Raw genomic sequence first — 18613 nt, forward strand, 5'->3', positions numbered from 1 at the left:
TTTACATGGAAAACACGTTAAATCGCCTTTATTTAATTCCGCTCAACGTCTGGAGGTCGGGAAGCGTTCTGATTGGACACAGGGTACACGTGTTTACGTATTTACGTCTACCGGAAGAAAACAAACTCCATTCCCAGTGTGTGAAGCTGGTGTGAAGTGAACAGAGCTGCAGCCGCGAGCCGCTCCGCTGCTCCTAAACTTAACAACGACTTAGAAGCAGAAAGTTTCTCCTCTTAACTGCCAGGATGGCCTTCCCTTCCCTGGGTGTGTGAGCCTGGCCGCCCCCGCCGCCGCTACTGCTACGGTGGGGAAGGCGAAGCTCCTTCCCCACCCGGCCGCCCCCAGCGGCGGCGGCGCCGGGCTCGCACACCCTCACTGCCCGGATCGCCTTCCCCGGTGTGTGAGCCACCGGCAGCCGGGCAGCGGGGTCTGTGAAGAGGGTTCATGAAGCCTGGTTGTCCCGACATGACTCACTCACAACACTGCGGCTGTAACATTATGTTGTGTGTAACATTATGTTGTGTGTGTTGTAGCCGAAAAGTAGGTTACAACACACACAACATAACGTTACAGCCGCAGTGTTGTGAGTGAATCATGTCGGGACAACCAGGCTTCATGAACCCTCTTCACAGACCCCGCTGCCCGGCCGCCACTAGAGCAGCAGCGGCGGCGGCGGCGGCAAAGCACCGGGGTCTGTGAAGAGGGTTCATGAAGCCTGGTTGTCCCGACATGATTCACTCACAACACTGCGGCTGTAACGTTATGTTGTGTGTGTTGTAGCCTACTTTTCACGGTTAAATTATCACCGCGACACACACACAGAGCGGCGAGTCAGTTAATACGCATGCGCAGAACGACCGGAATTATTTTTAAAAAGAATAAACGTTTACATGATAGAGGAATTAATTAATTCCGCTTTAAAATAGGAATAAACCACCCACTTAATTCGGAATTAAGTTTAATTCCGAATTAAATTTTCACTCGGAATTAAGTGTTTACATGATCTTTTTAAAGCGGAATTAACTTTAATTCCGAATTAAATGATTTTATTCCGGAATTAAAGCTCTCATGTAAACGGGGCAAATGTGTCATCACCCACTGAATAGGCCATTCCTGTGACACCGTGTCTACCTGTATATTTGGTTTAAAAATACCAACACTGAGTGTATGATCTAGTTCTAGTAGGTGTTTTATTTGTTCTGAATTCAATATGGTGCCTATGTTGATAACGCTGCCCTGAATCATGAACAAATAAGACTTGACCTTGTCTTCACTTTATCAGAAAATCAAACATTGCAATCACAAGCTTATGCCAAAACCCATCCAGGTCAACCGCTTTCGACTTACCTGTGCAGACTTTTCATCAGATGTGCTGGTGGCCTCTGTGGTATCTTTGACAAAGTAGTTGTCAATAATGTCGCTCTGTTTGTAGTCCTGGTGGCACACCGAGCAGCGCATAACATTGACTGGAAAAAACAGAGACCACACCAGAGGGGACACGAGTCAGATGAGGTGCAAAGGTCAAACACATGCGCTACAAATTCAATGTTTAGTGACGTCATTGGTTACAAAGCCTAACAAGGCATCGGCATCAACAACAACAAGTCGATATGTCGACTAATACCTGAGGTTCCCCTCACTGCCCTGCTTCAAACAGGATAGGATTAATAATAGCCCTTCAGCAAGACTATGGGATCATTTCCATAATTCCCTTTAGGTAAATTCCTGTTGTTATTAAAAACGCTAAGCACCATGAGACCCCCGCTGCCGATTCGTAGGGGCTTATTGATTTAGCGAATGTCTGCAGAAGATGCAATCTCGCCATCTCCGGCATATTTTTTATTAAGAATATTAAATCACATGGCCAAAACACGAGGACCGTTTCACTCAATCACTTCAGCTAGATTTGTTAATGGAATTAGTTGAATTACGGCCATAATCATACAGCCCAGCAAATAATTTAATGAGGGCATTAACTTTACCACTTATTTTCTAAACTCTAATATGAGGCACATGATTAAACTTCACATAAATGTTTAATTCGGCATAATATGTTGCTCCTCCTGTAACTCATAAACCCATATATATGCCCCCCCACTACCTCTCCCCCATCAGCCAGCTGAGGTAAGAAACCGGTTTGAGCCAGTTTGAGCCGGTCTGCACTGACTTGAGCAGCACACAGCCGGTTTGCATAAGCTCCAGCTGCATGGATCCCAAGTGATTGGCTGTGAAAGCAGCTGGACTGGGATCGTGTTGAGGAACCCACACAACACCACACCACACAACACAACACACACAAATGCATCACACAGCTGTCACTTTGAACCCCCTCCCCCTTTGAAAGCACCCATGCACACACATAAACACAGTTAAAAACAGCATATTAACCATGTTTAGGGTTGCGATGCCCTCTTTCCAACCAGGCTGTAGTTTCACCAAATATTAACCTGGTCATTGTTGCGCAAGTGCCAATCAACCAAACCTTCAACAAGGACCAAGCTGTGATCACATGTTGCTGACATACAGGAAAGGAGTAATCTCAAGAGACGTTGCTTATCTTGGAGAAGTGTCAGATATTATTATGACTCAACCCTGTTTGTTGTTAGTGTCCATTTTAACTTAATTACATTAGGAAAACCACAAACGAGATTTGGATATTTGGCCTCAATAAAACCTGCCTAAATATATTTAGATAACACAATGAAATGGCAATTTTGGTAGAGCAGAAGATAATTGGTATCTTCGTCATATTTATTTTTGCTCACATCACATTTTACAAAAATAAACTAATAAGTAATATGATGGAAAAAAGACTAGTGATCATCAAGATCCGACCAAATACCTTCTTCCACACCTGACAGTCACTTGTACAGCCTATATCATGAGAAATTAAACACCAACACATGACAAGCTGCCAGATGCCAGGTGCTTTAAAAATGAGACACAGAAAGTGAGGATGAATTCTTAATTCATTTGTCAGTCCAAGTGAGAAAGAACAAAGTTATTTCAGTGATGTTCATCAACTCAGTATACTCACCTGGCTTTAATGTTTGTTCATTTTATACCTTAAGAGATAAATATGCACTTAAACTGTAGATCTTTTAAAATCTTAGCTTATCATTAGATAACAGTCCTTTAACCAGGGTTTAACACTATCAATCAGTAGCCTGCCTAAGAGTTGTGATATCGGGCGTAGATTATATAAATTCTAATCCTTTATGAATCAATGCCACAAATCTTGTTACTAATCAACTCTTTGTGGGCTTCAAGTGTTGTGGTGAATGAATAACCTTCTGAGATGGAAGGACTTTCACAAACTGAGGAACATGGTGTTGACAGGCCGGGCCTGATGCAAGGTTTACCCTGCTGTCAGATCATATTAACCGCATCATCTTCTTAATGTAAGTAGAGAAATCCCACTAAAACAGACTATATTACAGTTTTACCACCAGAATCAATCCTTTGTTGTGACAGGCAGCCCTGCAAATACAATTCAGACCATGTGATACTGAATCGCTCCTAAGACCAGTACTAATGCAATTCCTGAGCCAAGTTCGGACCATGTGATATTAAAACTCTCCAGTGAAACAAGGCTAATAAAATGATGTCAAACGTTGTGGCAGGTAGTGTATGCAGGTAAACCTCAGCTAAACACAGGGAAATTAAGTGTGACATGACATTTCACCCCCTGACACTTGTTAAAGTCATGTTGTTGAACCTGAAATATCTCTCATTTTGTGTAGACTGCCAGAACTCAGATCAGTTTTCTCAAGGATGTTCTGGTTACATTTTCTGGCGCTGCAGTAAATTTATTCTTGTGGAGTTTTTCGCATGCATGAGTCCAAACACCTGCCAGTACATCATCAGAAGAGCTTTTGCCAGGTATCTGACAATCAAGCCTTCCTCTAAAACTGTCTTCACACCACAGGGTGTACTTGACAGATGGTGCAATGTGTGCATCTTTTAAAGGCAGTGAAGTAGCAAAACACGAGTTTGTTTATCTGCTTACACTGTGTTGGAATATATTCAGACTTTCATTCATCAAAGAAAAACAGCAGTAGATCTTAACTTATAATTGTGACTTCCATACTCAATAGTTATGACTTTTAGTTTCAATCTCAAAGCTCCAGCTTCCTTACAAGAAAATATATCTGAGATACAGATATCATGATTTCAGGGAAATTAAAAATGGTAAATCAATATCTCACAGCTGTATTCTGATATGTGCCTTTTAAATAACACTTTCTTAGGGCTCTACCACATGCAAAAAATATAATCTAGCAATTATACATCTGAGTAGCAACACATCATTCATCATACTAAAAATGCACAGCAAAGTTGGAACTCTTTGGACCTTCATCAAAAAAAATGCAGTTTCTGCTATTTGGATATTGCACTACAGCAAATTCACTTACTTTGGAATTAACTTTACAGCCTGTACTTGATCTATATCATGCAGTTAATTTGTAAACATTAAATTAGGATTTAAATTAAGTATGAAAACTTTTGGAATTTAAGTAATTACTAATTAATTTTATACCAACAGTCTCTCTCTCTCCTCTATCCACTGTTAGTGGCTGCGCCAGAATATGCAGTGGTGCATCATCAGCTGGACTAGTGCACAGTGCCCATCACCATCACCATTGTCCATTCATGTTCATGTCATCTACTGACAATCTACTGATGTGTTATGTGTCATTACAAACAAAATACAATGAGTTATGAATACATGTCTAATGCTGATCTAAGCCCTAGGAGACGATGTTATGTCAGAAGCCACTGGATATCTGTCAAAATAACTCTGCTTCAGTCTTGGCCATAGCTTTTACTGCATGAGATTCCCCAAACTGTCTTTTCTCCAGTCAAAACTCAATTGGTCACAATGGTGCAGCATGCTACCCGCTGTTTATATCCGTTATCTGATAAACTGCTGGACCGATGATAGGTTACCACAACGGACCAGCTATTTCCACCCGTGCAATGCAAGCAGAAATCCAGCGCCCTTGGCATCAAGTAAACATCAGTGTCTTACGGTGCAGAGACTCAGGTGAACTCCTGAGCTGGTAATTAGACAGACGTTATCCTACAGAAACCCCTCAATTAACCGTGAGGCTGAGCTCTCGCATAAACACAGCAATTCCTCACGAGGAACATCGCAGAGCTCTTGTTCACAGGTGGATCTCGGTGTTTACTCTTGATTAAAACAAATTAAAGAAAACTCACCTATGTGTGTGTCAGCCTGCCCGTGTGGTCCGGCCACCTGTACGCTTATTTGTCTGTCCGGTTGTGGGATACATTTCAGGCAAAAGGAATGTAGACAAGGCAGAAGTTTTGGTTCACAGTCTCGGCTCTGGAGACTTTGTTTACACACTGCGCACGTATCCAGCAAATTAATGGGAGTGGGTACCGGCGTGGCCGCTGGAGCCGAAGGAGGGGGGGACATTTCAGTAGTGAGTCCGCCGACCGGAGCATCTCCGGCGGTCAGGGTTTCGGCTGCCTGTGGCTCTGCATTGGAGCTGCTGCTCGTCCCCGCCGGGCTGACGGCGTTGCTAGCGCTACCGTTGGCTTCCCCTCCCACGGTGGCCGCTGCGCCGCTGCCGCCGTCCCCACCGTCGCTGGTGGGTGTAGGTGCCTCGTTAGTGTTCTCATGGGAGTCTGTTTCTTCGCCGTCCTTCGTAGTCGCTTCTGTGACCACTAAAGTATTCTCCACCTTGGTCTCCGGTTGTTCGTTATCTTGTGCTGAAGGCACTGGGTCTGGAATGGTAGACGGTTTCATATCATCCTCGTCTTTGTTGTCCGCCATCTTCCTTCCTCTTTGAACCACTGCACGTCCTGCGTAACTTCTCGAACCAGGACTACGTAGTATTACGCAGTGACGTAGGGAAAGACGCGACCTGATGATAGATAGATAGATAGATAGATAGATAGATAGATAGATAGATAGATAGATAGATAGATAGATAGATAGATAGATAGATAGATAGATAGATAGATAGATAGATAGATACTTTTTGTGAACAGGAGGAGGAAAATATCTGTCATCTTTTTTTTGAATGTCGTTATACATGTTTTTAAAAAGAGACATAGGAGGCAACTGTTGCTGGAATATGATCAAATATGAATTAATGCTGTAATCCCTTTCTCTACCTAGCTATATGTAACTTTGATTTTGTGACTGTTGTTTGGTTTGACTGGACTACTTGGACCTTGTTGGGAGTAGGGCTTAGGTTGGTTTCGGGTTGGGGCATTGTCATTGTTATTGTTATGAGGGGGGGGGGTTGTGTTGTTTGTATATGATGGTTGTTCTTGTGCCTGGGCCCCTCTCAAAAAGCTCTTCAGCAGGGTGTAAAATATATATAGGCTACTGTGTGTATATATATAATAAAAAAAGATAGATAGATAGATAGATAGATAGATAGATAGATAGATAGATAGATAGATAGATAGATAGATAGATAGATAGATAGATAGATAGATAGATAGATAGATACTCAATATTTCATATTCCGTAATGCTTGCACCATGTTGTCAATATGCTCAATGACAGTCAGACTTTGTGACCTAATCCCAATTTATCTTCCTTCACATGCCTATCAGACTAGGAAAAAGCGCCATATCAAGGGGAAAAACTGGTATGGAATGATCTTAAAGACTTAGCCTACAAATGTCTCCAACTCTACATGTTTTTAAAAAGAGACTTAGGAGGCAACTGTTGCTGGAATATGATCAAATATGAATTAATGCTGTAATCCTTGTTGGGAGTAGGGCTTAGGTTGGTATCGGGTTGGGGCATTGTCATTGTTATTGTTATGGGGGGGGGTTGTGTTGTTTGTATGTGATGGTTGTTCTTGTGCCTGGGCCCCTCTCAAAAAGCTATTCAGCTTCCTAGGGTGTCCCATTTTCACATGTAAAAGATATAGGCCTATCGCACTGTGTTTTCTGACACCTTTTCATTAGAACCAGCATTAACTTTTTCAGCAGATTCAGCAACAGTAGCTCATCTGTTGGATCGGAAAACAAGGGCCAGCTTTCACTCCCCACGTGTAGTGAGCCTTGGCCGCCCACGACCCTGTCACCGGTTCACCCCTGTTCCACTTTTGATAGATACTGACCACAGCAGACGGGGAACATCCCACAAGAGCTGCAGTTTTTGAGATGCTCCGACCCAGTCATCTGGCCATCGCAAGTTGTCAAACTCACTCAACTCCTTACAGTTGCCCATTTTTCCTGCTTCTACACATCAACTTTGACAAAATGGGGCGGCAGTGGCTCAGGTGGTAAAGCGGGTCGTCCAACGATCAGAGGGTTGGCGGTTCGAATCCCGCTCTGTCCCGGTTGCTGCCGTAGTGTCCTTGGGCAAGACACCTTACCCACCTTGCTCCTGATGGGTCGTGGTTCGCTGCCTTGCATGGCAGCTTCCGCCATCAGTGTGTGAATGTGTGTGTGAATGGGTGAATGTGATGTACTGTAAAGCGCTTTGGGTATCGTTCAGGTAGAAAAGCGTTATATAAATACAGACCATTTACCATTTACAAAATGTTCACTTGCTGCCTAATATATCCCACCCACTAGCAGGTGCAGAAGTTTGAGTGTTAAATTGAACCAATTTTATCCAAAATTTGTATCTGCAGGACGTCTGAACTATTATAGCCTTGGCTGCTACTCCCCAGGAAAAAGACTGCATGAAGGAGCTGTGGGAGAAAAAGAGCCACCATGGTCAGGATCTTGAAGTCAATGCCTCTTTATTCAAGCAGTGCACAGAATCTCCCTCAACAGAGTCATGGGAGAGGAGCTCCCTGAACAGAGAAATACATCAGTATTTAAGCACAATGCAGAGTAGGCTACTCATAACACACGTCATATTGCCTAGCAACAGCCAGGTTCTCTCTTACGGTGCAAGGAAGATGTTTCAGAAACTTGGCCTCTCAGAGCCGTCTGCTAGACCTACCTCCACTATCTTCAAGGCCTTTGTAAATTAAAACTAGACTGAGACTTCTCACATATCTTTTCTGCAAGACAGGACCTATAAACAGCGAGGTTAAATGAATACATGAACACCATTTTTGCATCATTTAATGAACACTTTTCCATCAGGAGCTTACAATGTCCGTGTTGTGCTTTGTAAATGTGTCTTCAATCGATACTTTCCCAGTTCCTTGACCTGAGTTTGGCCCACTTACAGCAGAGCTGTCAGATGCTGCTTCCTCATCTGGACCAGTTCTGGCAGGCACACAAAGAAACTCCCTGGCTGTCAGCCAACACTGGAGGATAGAAAACAGCTGGAATCAGCCCAGATGTGCAGGTATATGGGTCAGACTTACACATATTTTGGGCCAGAATTTACAGTTTGCTACTGCTGATCTGATTCATTATATGTTTCTGTTTGTTGTACTGTGTGCATGCGACTCAATGGCTTCATTGGCTTTTTAAAGATTAGATGTTCAGTGTAGTTTTCAATGGGTGCGGAGCGGAGCTGATATAATGAGGAGACTAATGGTCATTGAACGTCAGTGCAACAATGGATGAGGGGGAGAAAAAAATATTTTTAAAAGTTTGTGAGAATCAGGGCGGTGTTTAGTTTAGTTGGTAGAGCAGCCGGCCCAATGTTGAGGCTACAGTCCTCACTGCAGACGGCCCTGGTTTGAATCCTGCATAGAACGCCCCTTTCCTGCATGTCATGCCACTTCCTCCCCATTTCCTGTCTCTCTCTTGACTGTGCTTTCCATTTTTAAAAAAGTTGGTTTTCGTGCTGCTGCTTTAACACCTGTTGAGGCTTCACAGATGACGTTACCTTAATAACTACGTCAGCAGCTCATTAAGATGATTGACACCTGTCCAGGCTTGTGTGAACATCACCAGCAGTTAGAGAAAAGTAGCACCGACAATACCTGTCACATCCATCAGCTGAAAATGCCTTTGTCTCAGGTTTTAGCTTTTAACCAAGAAGCACAGCTTTGTTTGTGTCACAGCTGGATGGATTTGAGTTGGGCTAATTAGCCTCACAAAGGTTTTATAAATCAAATAGCTGCAGAGGTTTTTCAGGACGCACAGAAGCAAACAGTTCTTCATCTGTACAACAAGAAAAATCACCAAATTGTCTCACCTGCAGGGAAATGGACCATTCACACACACACACACACCAACACGTTCACACTGTTGGCAGCGAGTTTCTAAGCCAACAGCCTGAAGAAACAAAAACAGGAGCAAGTGAAGAAAGAGATGTCTCCGTGGAAGAAGGTGATGACAGTGGAGGAGGAGGAGAAGCCAATCACAAGTCTCAGATTCACATCAAGCCAAGTGATGAAATGAAAGGAGCAGCAGAGAAGGCGGAGCTGTTTGCGCAGACAAAGTCCAAAGAGCCTGATCTGAGGCCTGCCTGAGGTGAAGAGCCAAGAGGTCAAGCAAATGAAATCTCTGTTGAACAATTGGACTGGAGAGCAGAAAACAAACTCTGAGACCAAAGAGGAGCTAACTCCGTCTGCATCAGTTTGTGAAAAAGCAGCGACACTGAAATCCCATTAGTCCATTCAATGGCTGAAGGAGAAGCAGTGGGAGGCTAAGGGCCGTAGCCAGGCTTTAGAAATTGGTGAGGTCCGAAGGGGTGGGGGGTATGTGAACATGTGGAAAATGTTCACATTACTGACTAAAAACTATGCCTCACTCTGGACCCCTCTAGCTAGTAGCTATTTTATAGGCTGTACATAATTACATCAAAATGACCCACAATTATTATTATTATAGACCCATTAGTGAAAGGAGGCTACCACATGCTTGAGCTTTACACTGCTGGCTATCAAATGTCCTGTGGTTTTCAGCCTTTTATGATTGCATTTAACCTACCGTTTGCAGCTGAGGACATCAGGTATTGTCCCCTGTCCATTAAATACAGTGCAGTGAAAAAGTATTTGCCCCCTTCCGGATTTCTTTCTTATATATAGTATTTTGGTAGGGCAGCCATCTAGGGAAGGCTTTCACCACTGTTCTAGCTTTCTCCATTATGGGATAAAGGCACCTCTCACCAGAGTCCCAAAGCTTTAGAAATGTATTTGTAACACTTTCCATTTAGATGTCAATTATTAGTTTTTTCATCTGTTCACACACACACACACACACACACACAAGCTTGCTCTATGACACGCACCTTTTTTATTGCATTTGGACACATGTAATATTTTATATGAATTTTTTATAGATTTTATACTGTAAATAATGAGCATTAGAGCTCAATAACTCCCAGGTCATGTGACCTGTTGGCTCAAAATCAACACAGCATGGTAGAGCTAAGCTTGCTATATGACACATACCTCTTTTTTATTGCATTTGAACACATCTTATATTTTCTATGAATTTTTAATGTATTGAGAAGGAGCGAATGTCTGTCAAATATCCAACTTAAAACTAACTTCACTGCGGTGCTCAATACTCACTGCTGCAGTCATTATTACCGTAATATCAAAGGTGTGATGGCGACAGCGAGGTTGGAAAATAGAAGCTCCCTCCTCCCTCCCCCTGCTCGTCGTCCAGCCTCTGCATATTGTGAAGTGTATATAACTTTCTTCAACACTACAATATTGGCAGTAGCCTATTTCCATGCCAATTAAGCAAATTGTGTTAGAATACCACAATATCACCACAGCTGGTCTGTATCTGAGCTTAATTTCTGCCAGTAATTGCATCACCTGCTATTTAATTACAATTTGATTAGGTATTGTAATTTTAAATCAAAATCAAGTGTAACATGTCTTTGTACTTAGGTTTGAGCAGTCCACTGTGACAGCTGTGCAGAAGAGGAATAAAAAGGTTTCACATTTAAGAGCCCCGTGCTGACTGAGAAAAACAATCCAGCCAATCAGAGCACCAATCATGAATTAGCATAATGGAAGCTGCTGTTGTGGGGGAAAAGCTTGAAGGCAGGAGTGAATATTGGACTTGTCCCCGCTCACACTGTAGCTCAGTGGTGCATTGGGATCATAGGTTGGGATACGCAAGACCTCATGGACGTGATGTGTCATGAATCATGTGACCTGCTTGACAAAATGTGGGGAGTTTCAATGCAATCAAGTGGGACATAACACACAACTTAAAATATAAAATAACGTGATAATCACTTTGTGACTATAAAGGAGTTGGTAGAGGAATCATCATTCATACACAACCCTAACCCTTTGTATGTCTGGAAGTGAGACAGGTGTGTGGCTTCTCAAATAGACTCAGGGAGTCACCAGCCAGGCAGCAGTTGTCAAGGCAGATTTCTTAATACTGTTATCTAAACAAATATCTGATCATACATAAATACACAACGTTTCCGAAACGTTGTTTGTTTTATTAAAGTTTTATTAAAGTCTTTTGCAAGTGACTTGACAGTGTGCGGGAGACCCTTTTTACCATTGTTCACTCCTAACCTATGCTCCAACGCACCTGTTTTTCAAGATTTTTTTAGGTGTGCATCAGCTTTCACACCTTGATTGCTTTATAAGAGAAAATGTTTTAAAATACCATTACATTGACTTCAGTTGTTCCCATGAGAGCAGAATTCAAAATGTTCTCCAAATTTAGATTTTGAGATAAAATTCTGATATTTGCCAAACTTCATCAACCACACTCCAAAATATTGTCAATTTTTTTTCAGGAAGATTGAAAATCCTATTTAGCAAGAATTGGGTGGTGTATGCTACAGTCAAACGTTTTCATGCACTGTAGGCTCAATTTTTGATAAATTACAGTAAAGATCTGTGTGGATCGTTTGTGCATCTAGATACAGATGGACCTCATTAGTCCTTGGGCCAAGACCCAAAATTTCACATATCGGTATCACCTGGGAGGGCAAATTCTAGTTGTGATTTTTTTATTCCTATAGATTAAGTTTTGATATGATAGACCTTGCTGACTGGCAGCTTTATAGTATTTATCACCTCTTAAAGTAATAGACTGTTGCTGTTCAAATAGATAGATAGATAGATAGATAGATAGATAGATAGATAGATAGATAGATAGATAGATAGATAGATAGATAGATAGATAGATAGATAGATAGATAGATAGATAGATAGATGGTGGTGCCGGCTCATAGAACAACCATGTGGTGTGCACATTAAAACACTGGATCCAGATATCAGTTCAGTCCTTTATTTTGGTAACTGAACAATGATGAACGCAGATCAAGAAAATGTGAATAAAATGGCCGTAGCCAGCTATGGTCACCGAGGTCCGGACCTCGGTAAAGATTTCAGCGAGAAAAAAATTGAAGAAGCCACAGCCTAAATAGCATGATAATCATATCGGTCATCTTTTATTTTGAAACGACACACGGGAAGTTGATGTATCGGCAGAATGCAGAAAACTTGAATTGAGATGACAGGCGCCTTGGTTAAAACGTGTGTATGTGTGTGTGTGCATGGGGGTGCCGGTGTTGAGATCCTTTATCCACTAATGGAGAAACCTTAGAACAGTTAGTGGTGAAAAGAAAGAAATCCGGAAGGGGCAAATACTTTTTCACTGCACTTTATTTAATGGAGAGGGAAAAATAGGCTACCTGATTTTCTCAGCTGTAAACGGTAGGTTAATAAAAGGCTGAAAACCACAGGACATTTCCTGCTAGTCAGCGGTATAAAGCTCAATCAGCCTCCTTTCATATCAAATCGGTCTATAATAATAATAACTAGAAAATTTCCTCTCGGGAAATTTTGAATGGGCCACGGGAGCTACATCTCTGTCAACATGGGAATCAAACCCACGATCTTAAGGTCAAGACAGAGCTGATCAGACAGACACATGATCATCTTTCTATAAGCACTGATATGGAGGAGCTGTAACCACATTAGGTTAACTGTGTGTGTGTGTGTGTGTGTGTGTGTGTGTGTGTGTGTGTGTGTGTGTGTGTGTGTGTGTGTGTGTGTGTGTGTGTGTGTGTGTGTGTGTGTGTGTGTCTGTAATCACATGGTGTGTGTGTGTGTGTGTGTGTGTGTGTCTGTAATCACATGGTGTGTGTGTGTGTGTGTGTGTGTGTGTGTGTGTGTCTGTAATCACATGGTGTGTGTGTGTGTGTGTGTGTGTGTGTGACTGACTTGACACATAGTTAGTTAGTAGCTGCATCCTGTGTCAGTCTGATTTAGCTGTGTCTGTGTTTATAAACATTTAAACGAGTGCCAGGTGGATTGTTTATGAAGTTAACGAGCTCTGGCCTGAGGATCAAAGAGGTTACCACGGCGATAGGGGCCCCCGCAGGCTGAGACAGACAAAAAGAGCCATTTTCTGCCTCTGCACCGGTCTCACAATTAGGCTTAGCATGACAAAACGGTAACTCCTATCAGAACAAAACACAGATCAACGTTGCTCTAAGGACTTATTGAAAATTTTGGTACGATTTGGTGTTTCTACAGCAAATATTTTGGCGACGCTGGCAGTTTTAAAACATCAGGCCGTTCTGCTCCTCTCAGAAAATATTTGTATTGGACTCAATGAGGAGCAGGGACAGACGTGGCCGCACTTAGAGGCTCAGAGTTTAAATTCTGTAAGTCTCTCTGATATTTTGAGCAGATTAAGAGATCAAGGATGAGCTCGTCTACAAACGTGCCGGAAATTATGTGTGTAGAGTAAATTGTGGCCGTATGGAGGTTGGATAGAGAAAAAATCTGGAGTTTTTCTGGCATCTCTCCCACTCTAACCGATGACATCACGCACTCTGACACGAACATTCCATGCAATACACACCCATTATAAACTCATAATTTCTCCAAAAATGATCATGGTCATTGATCATGGATTGATCAAAAACTATATGACCTATCAAAACGTGGAGTAATACGCCAATACACAAGACTTGTGTCTACTGTTTAAAGTTTAAATGGAGTCTCTAGGTGAAAGTATGCCTGAGCAGTAGACGTTTGTTAAACTCCAATGATTGGTCTTTTTCGCTCTTTTTTTCCCGCCCGTCCCATTGACTTACATGCAAAAATTTTGCGCAGTTTTTCGCGACTTATGTCGCGAAAAATTCGTAAACTGTTGAGAAAAGTAATAGCCCACCGATCCCGATCAAGCCGCACGTTTTGATATATAATATGTCTAGTTGCGAATCGAAAGTCGTCCGGAAGATGAAGGAGAATAATAAAAAGAAGAAAAAATCCACACAATAACAGTAGTGCGGCACTGATCCCTGCAGCTATTTCATAGCTGTAGGGATCAGTGCCCGGTGCGATTGCCCGTGGCCCTAATAAACTGCCCCATGTGTTCAGGCTAATAGTCCTCACTGCAGGTAACAACATTGTGCACTCCGATCCATCATCTAAGATGGCATAGGTATCAAAGGTTTTTTCCTTGTTAGCTAGTCACACTTTAACAACTTTGGGCCTTTCTCAAACGAAATCAGGTGTTTGTCTCGCACGCTCTCTTTTTTCACACTCCCTCGCTTGCCCTCGTATCGATCTGCATAGACTTGACAAAAACAGATGCTCTGACACCATGAAAATGAAACACTATAATTCCTGTGACAACTGGCCAAGGTGTCCAGGTCAGTCCCACGTGTCAATCACAGGCTACAGAGGTTCAGGGAAACGCGTAGGCACGTGTATTACTGTAATATTATCATTGATGATGACGTATGACACGCATTGCCAGGAAAGGTCCGATCTGTCTGTTTAGACTGCAGACGTATTGGCAGATATCCTGTTTGTATCTGATTTATTTCCACATATAACGGGGGCCTGAATCTGATCTGACAATATCCGATTCCATGCGTATGTGACAGTTGACGGGTCCTGTCACTATGCCTCCAATTGATCATGCGCCCTGGCTACTTGGCCAAAGGGATGTCCCTTTGGGTGACTGGCAAGCGCGTGTGACCCGGGAGGTGTGGGTTCAATCCCCGCCCGGGCCCTCTTCACCTTGCCACACGTATTTGTCCCATTTACACGTTCATGTTACAGATCCGATCTGAGCCACTTGAGAGGAAAAAATCGGAATTGGGCCACTTGAACCATGCAGTGTGAAGACAGCCTTACTTGAGCCACTTCCAGATTCAGGAGGCTGTGATACAGGTGCCGCTCTGGCCTGTGGTTGTTGGGGAGGCCTGCCATAAAGTAAAGTCTGTAGATATCTTGGAGGCATTCTCTCCCACTGTGGCCTTTCTCCTTGCTCTCTCCCATCATGTTGCTGAACGGGTCATGGGTCCATTTTCCAGCATGGGTGGGAGCATGGCATCCGGCTCGAAGGACCATGAAAAAACTATGATGTGTGATGTCCAAAAAGAGTGTTAAATGACTTTTAATGTGTTATTGGCCGCCTGTGTTCTTTTTGGAATTAATGACAATCTGCCTATATGGGAAAACAACAAAATGCGAAAAAAATATAAAAAGCTGCTCCTATGAAAAGGCTATCATATTTTAATTTACTTATATTGACCCTAAAAACAATTTAGTATAGGTAAGGTTTTGCCCACTCAAGTGATACCGGTATCTGGTCTGGCCCAAGGACTACATGTGTTTTTGTTGTTTTACTTCACTGCTTGTATGCATCAGGACTTCTCCTCCGCTCCACTAGATGTCGCAATCAGAAACTCATTTACCGCTTTTATTTTGAAGATCTAGACCGGAAACTGTTGCCGGTAGCTGGTTAGCTTCCTGGAGAAGAGCTTCGGCTGAGAGGGAAATAAAACCAGTAACGTTACAGTACAGACTGAGTAAACATGGCCGGGACGGCTTCAGTGGCTGGTGAAGTGTTTGTCGACGCTTTGCCGTATTTTGACCAAGGTTATGATGCAGCGGGCGTGAGAGAGGCGGTGAGTAAACAGACGGCTTGCTTTGTACGCTGACTGCAGCATGGTTAGCTACCTTGGCTAACCATGCTGCAGTCATGTTGGGAGATCAAAAGTACTTCTGACTAGCTCAAAGTTTGTTTTAACAGCATATCCGGATTATACATATTTATTATTTTTATTTTCATTACATATTGGACAGGTAGTGTTTCACTTTAACTTATAGCTAGTGTGGGCTTAGTAAGATTGTGTACTGAGGCTGAAGACGCTTGCCTGGATCTCACATTAATGAGCTTATAAACAAGGTTGGCTAATGAGTGAAATCAGTGTTATAAAGGTCTCTGTGACTATGTTGTTCATTTTTAGTTTGAATGTTGTTTCTGCTTCTTTTCCAACCTCACAATGATATAATTGTGGAGAAAATTGTAAATGTCCATTTGTAGTTAAATACCCATATTTAGCTTGATTATCCCTCCTGCCAGTTCTGGTTGATTTTCACCTTTACCAGTGGATGTGTGGAAGTTCAGTACTAAATGTATAAAGTAAATATCAGTTGTTTTTTGGGCTTTCAGGCTGCAGCGTTGGTTGAGGAGGAGACCAGGAGATACAGACCAACCAAGAACTACCTGAGCTACCTGCCCACACCCGACTTCTCTACTTTTGAGGTGATAAACTCCTCCCATGTCTGCAGCTTTCTCCGTGGCGTCGACCAGTGTGACAGAAATAACATAATATTTCTTATTTCTTTTTGCCCCTTCAGACAGAAATCATGAGGAATGAATTTGAACGGCTTGCAGCTCGACAGCCCATGGACCTTCTGAGCATGAAGAGGTAAAGACAGTTTCACTTCTCTGGTTTGCCTTTCATTTTAGCTTTAGAGATTTGAGTCAAATTGTGTCATCATTTGTAAGTTTTGGCCAAGAAATGTGATTTGTGAGATCACAGTGTGACAGAAGTGATGACATTTCCTCCTTGTGAAATGCAGTCACAAGAACATTAAAGGGATAGTTCAACATTTTGGCAAATTGGCCCATTCCTATAATCCCTATAGTCATAGCAGTAGGTTCGTTACCTTTATTTGTCGGTGCAAGCGATTTTTAGAACGGCGGAGCAGAGCCGCGAGCTGCTCAGAGCTACGCTACGGAGGCTAATGGGATTTCTTGGTTTCCCTCATCAAACTCATCAAATACACAATCCAACAACTCCAAAATGCTCTGGTGGACAAGTTGTGACCTGCACATTCACCACGCTATGAAATAATAATGTTATGAGACAGAGTTGTTTTCGAGGTAAATTCATGCAAAACCACTGATGTGCGTTCCCGTTGGGGGCAGTTTTTTCAGCAAGCAGTCTCTGCATTTACCTCGAACACAACAAGTGTTACCTTAAACTTTGACCACCAAAATTAGTACATTGTTGTGTCCAAGTTAATGTTGGGGCCAAACTCCCTCAAGGCATTACTAAAATATCGCATTGACCCTTGACTAAGCTCCGACTGTCGCAGGCGCTGAGCCATATTGCCTAGTTGTCTTTTCTCTGTGGCTCCAAATGTTGATCATTTCACCTCTTCCTCCCTGTGGAGATATGAGCTGCCAGCACCATCAGCAGGACAGAAGAACGACATCACAGCGTGGCAGGAGTGTGTCAACAACTCGATGGCTCAGCTGGAGCACCAGGCGGTCCGCATTGAGAACCTGGAGCTCATGTCACAGTATGGAACCAACGCATGGAAAGTCTACAATGAGTACGTAATGGCAGCCTTTTCTCGCAAAGAGCAACCGGGTGACAAACCAAGTCCAAAGAATGACAACATGCTACTTTGTTTTCCTCCTGCAGTAACTTGGCCATGATGATTGAGTTGGCACAAAAGGAACTGCAGAAATTCAGGTGAACGATCATCAAAACTATTCTTTTTTTGTGTCATCAAACGTTTTCCACATTTAGCAGTATCACTTAATTGTTATTTCACAGGAAACAAATCCAGGATATAAACTGGCAGCGTAAGAACGATCAGCTGGCAGGAGGAGGCAAACTGCGAGAGCTGGAGTCAAAGTAAGTTGCTCTAAGAGCTACATGTTGCAAACACAGGTTCCGTTTCCCTCTGTCTTAACATCGGTATCTGTCCCTCGACAGCTGGGTATCTCTGGTGAGCAAGAACTATGAGATCGAGCGGGCCATCGTCCAGCTGGAGAATGAAGTCGCTCAGCTCAGGCAGCAGCAGGGAGACGAGAACAAGGAGAATATCCGACAGGACTTCTAGAGCAGCAGCAGCAGCAGCTTTGATAAGGTGTTATAAGACTCACTGGACTAAAGGTCCACACTGGACACATTTCCATGGGGAGGATTTGATCTGAAATGGCATCATCCAACACAGTGACATTCAGATGGAGCTGCCCAGGAACCTCAGTGACGACAACACACGCTCCAGCAGACCTGACGCGTCATATTCTGCTGTACAACACAGTGGAATACAAATATGGTATGAAGCAGCTTTTTTTTCTAAGGATTGTACATGTTTAAAGAGAGACTATGTACAGTTTGCAAGAGAAAATGATCACAAGCTACTTAGAAATGGAAAGTGAAATGCATAGACAGATAGAGACCATCTAGTGATAACACACCCTTCTTCAAACTTGGTCTTTATTTTAATCTCAACTACACACCTGTGAAGTGTTCATACACTATCGCAGTTGATTTAAAAACTAGTCAGCTTCTCAGGAACAGTCGTAATAAGCCACACACCTTTGCTTTATTCAATACAAGTATGGTTTTTGCTGTTTCAGCGTAGCCTCACTTGTTTTGGTTTAAAAATCCACTCATGGTGGCTAATGCTACCTACCTTTTGATAGATGTTACTGTGTAACT

The 18613-nt window shown here is 42.7% G+C and overlaps 2 protein-coding genes across 7 annotated transcripts in view; one reads left to right on the top strand and one right to left on the bottom strand.

The window, feature by feature from the left end:
• Positions 1-5825, bottom strand: part of trim33 (tripartite motif containing 33) — a 29783-nt gene extending 23958 nt beyond the window's left edge. For all 6 annotated transcript variants that reach the window (XM_085781275.1, XM_085781274.1, XM_085781273.1 and 3 more), the window contains exons 1-2: positions 5224-5825; positions 1348-1466 (exon numbers count right to left, since the gene is read on the bottom strand). In XM_085781275.1, the coding sequence (XP_085637401.1) occupies positions 1348-1466; positions 5224-5803 (699 nt within the window). In that variant the 5' untranslated portion in view covers positions 5804-5825. The remainder of the gene's footprint in view (positions 1-1347; positions 1467-5223) is intronic.
• A 9748-nt stretch (positions 5826-15573) lies between these two features.
• On the top strand, positions 15574-18257 carry bcas2 (BCAS2 pre-mRNA processing factor). The gene is made up of 7 exons (XM_085781280.1): positions 15574-15772; positions 16321-16413; positions 16509-16579; positions 17331-17492; positions 17585-17635; positions 17720-17800; positions 17882-18257. The coding sequence occupies exons 1-7, from the start codon at positions 15680-15682 to the stop codon at positions 18006-18008; spliced, it is 678 nt and encodes a 225-aa protein (XP_085637406.1). The 5' UTR covers positions 15574-15679; the 3' UTR covers positions 18009-18257.
• The last annotated feature ends 356 nt before the right edge of the window (positions 18258-18613 follow it).

The sequence above is a fragment of the Trachurus japonicus genome, chromosome 7, assembly GCF_045865225.1.
Source record: "Trachurus japonicus isolate A0001 chromosome 7, Traja_1.0".
Lineage (NCBI taxonomy): Eukaryota > Metazoa > Chordata > Actinopteri > Carangiformes > Carangidae > Trachurus > Trachurus japonicus.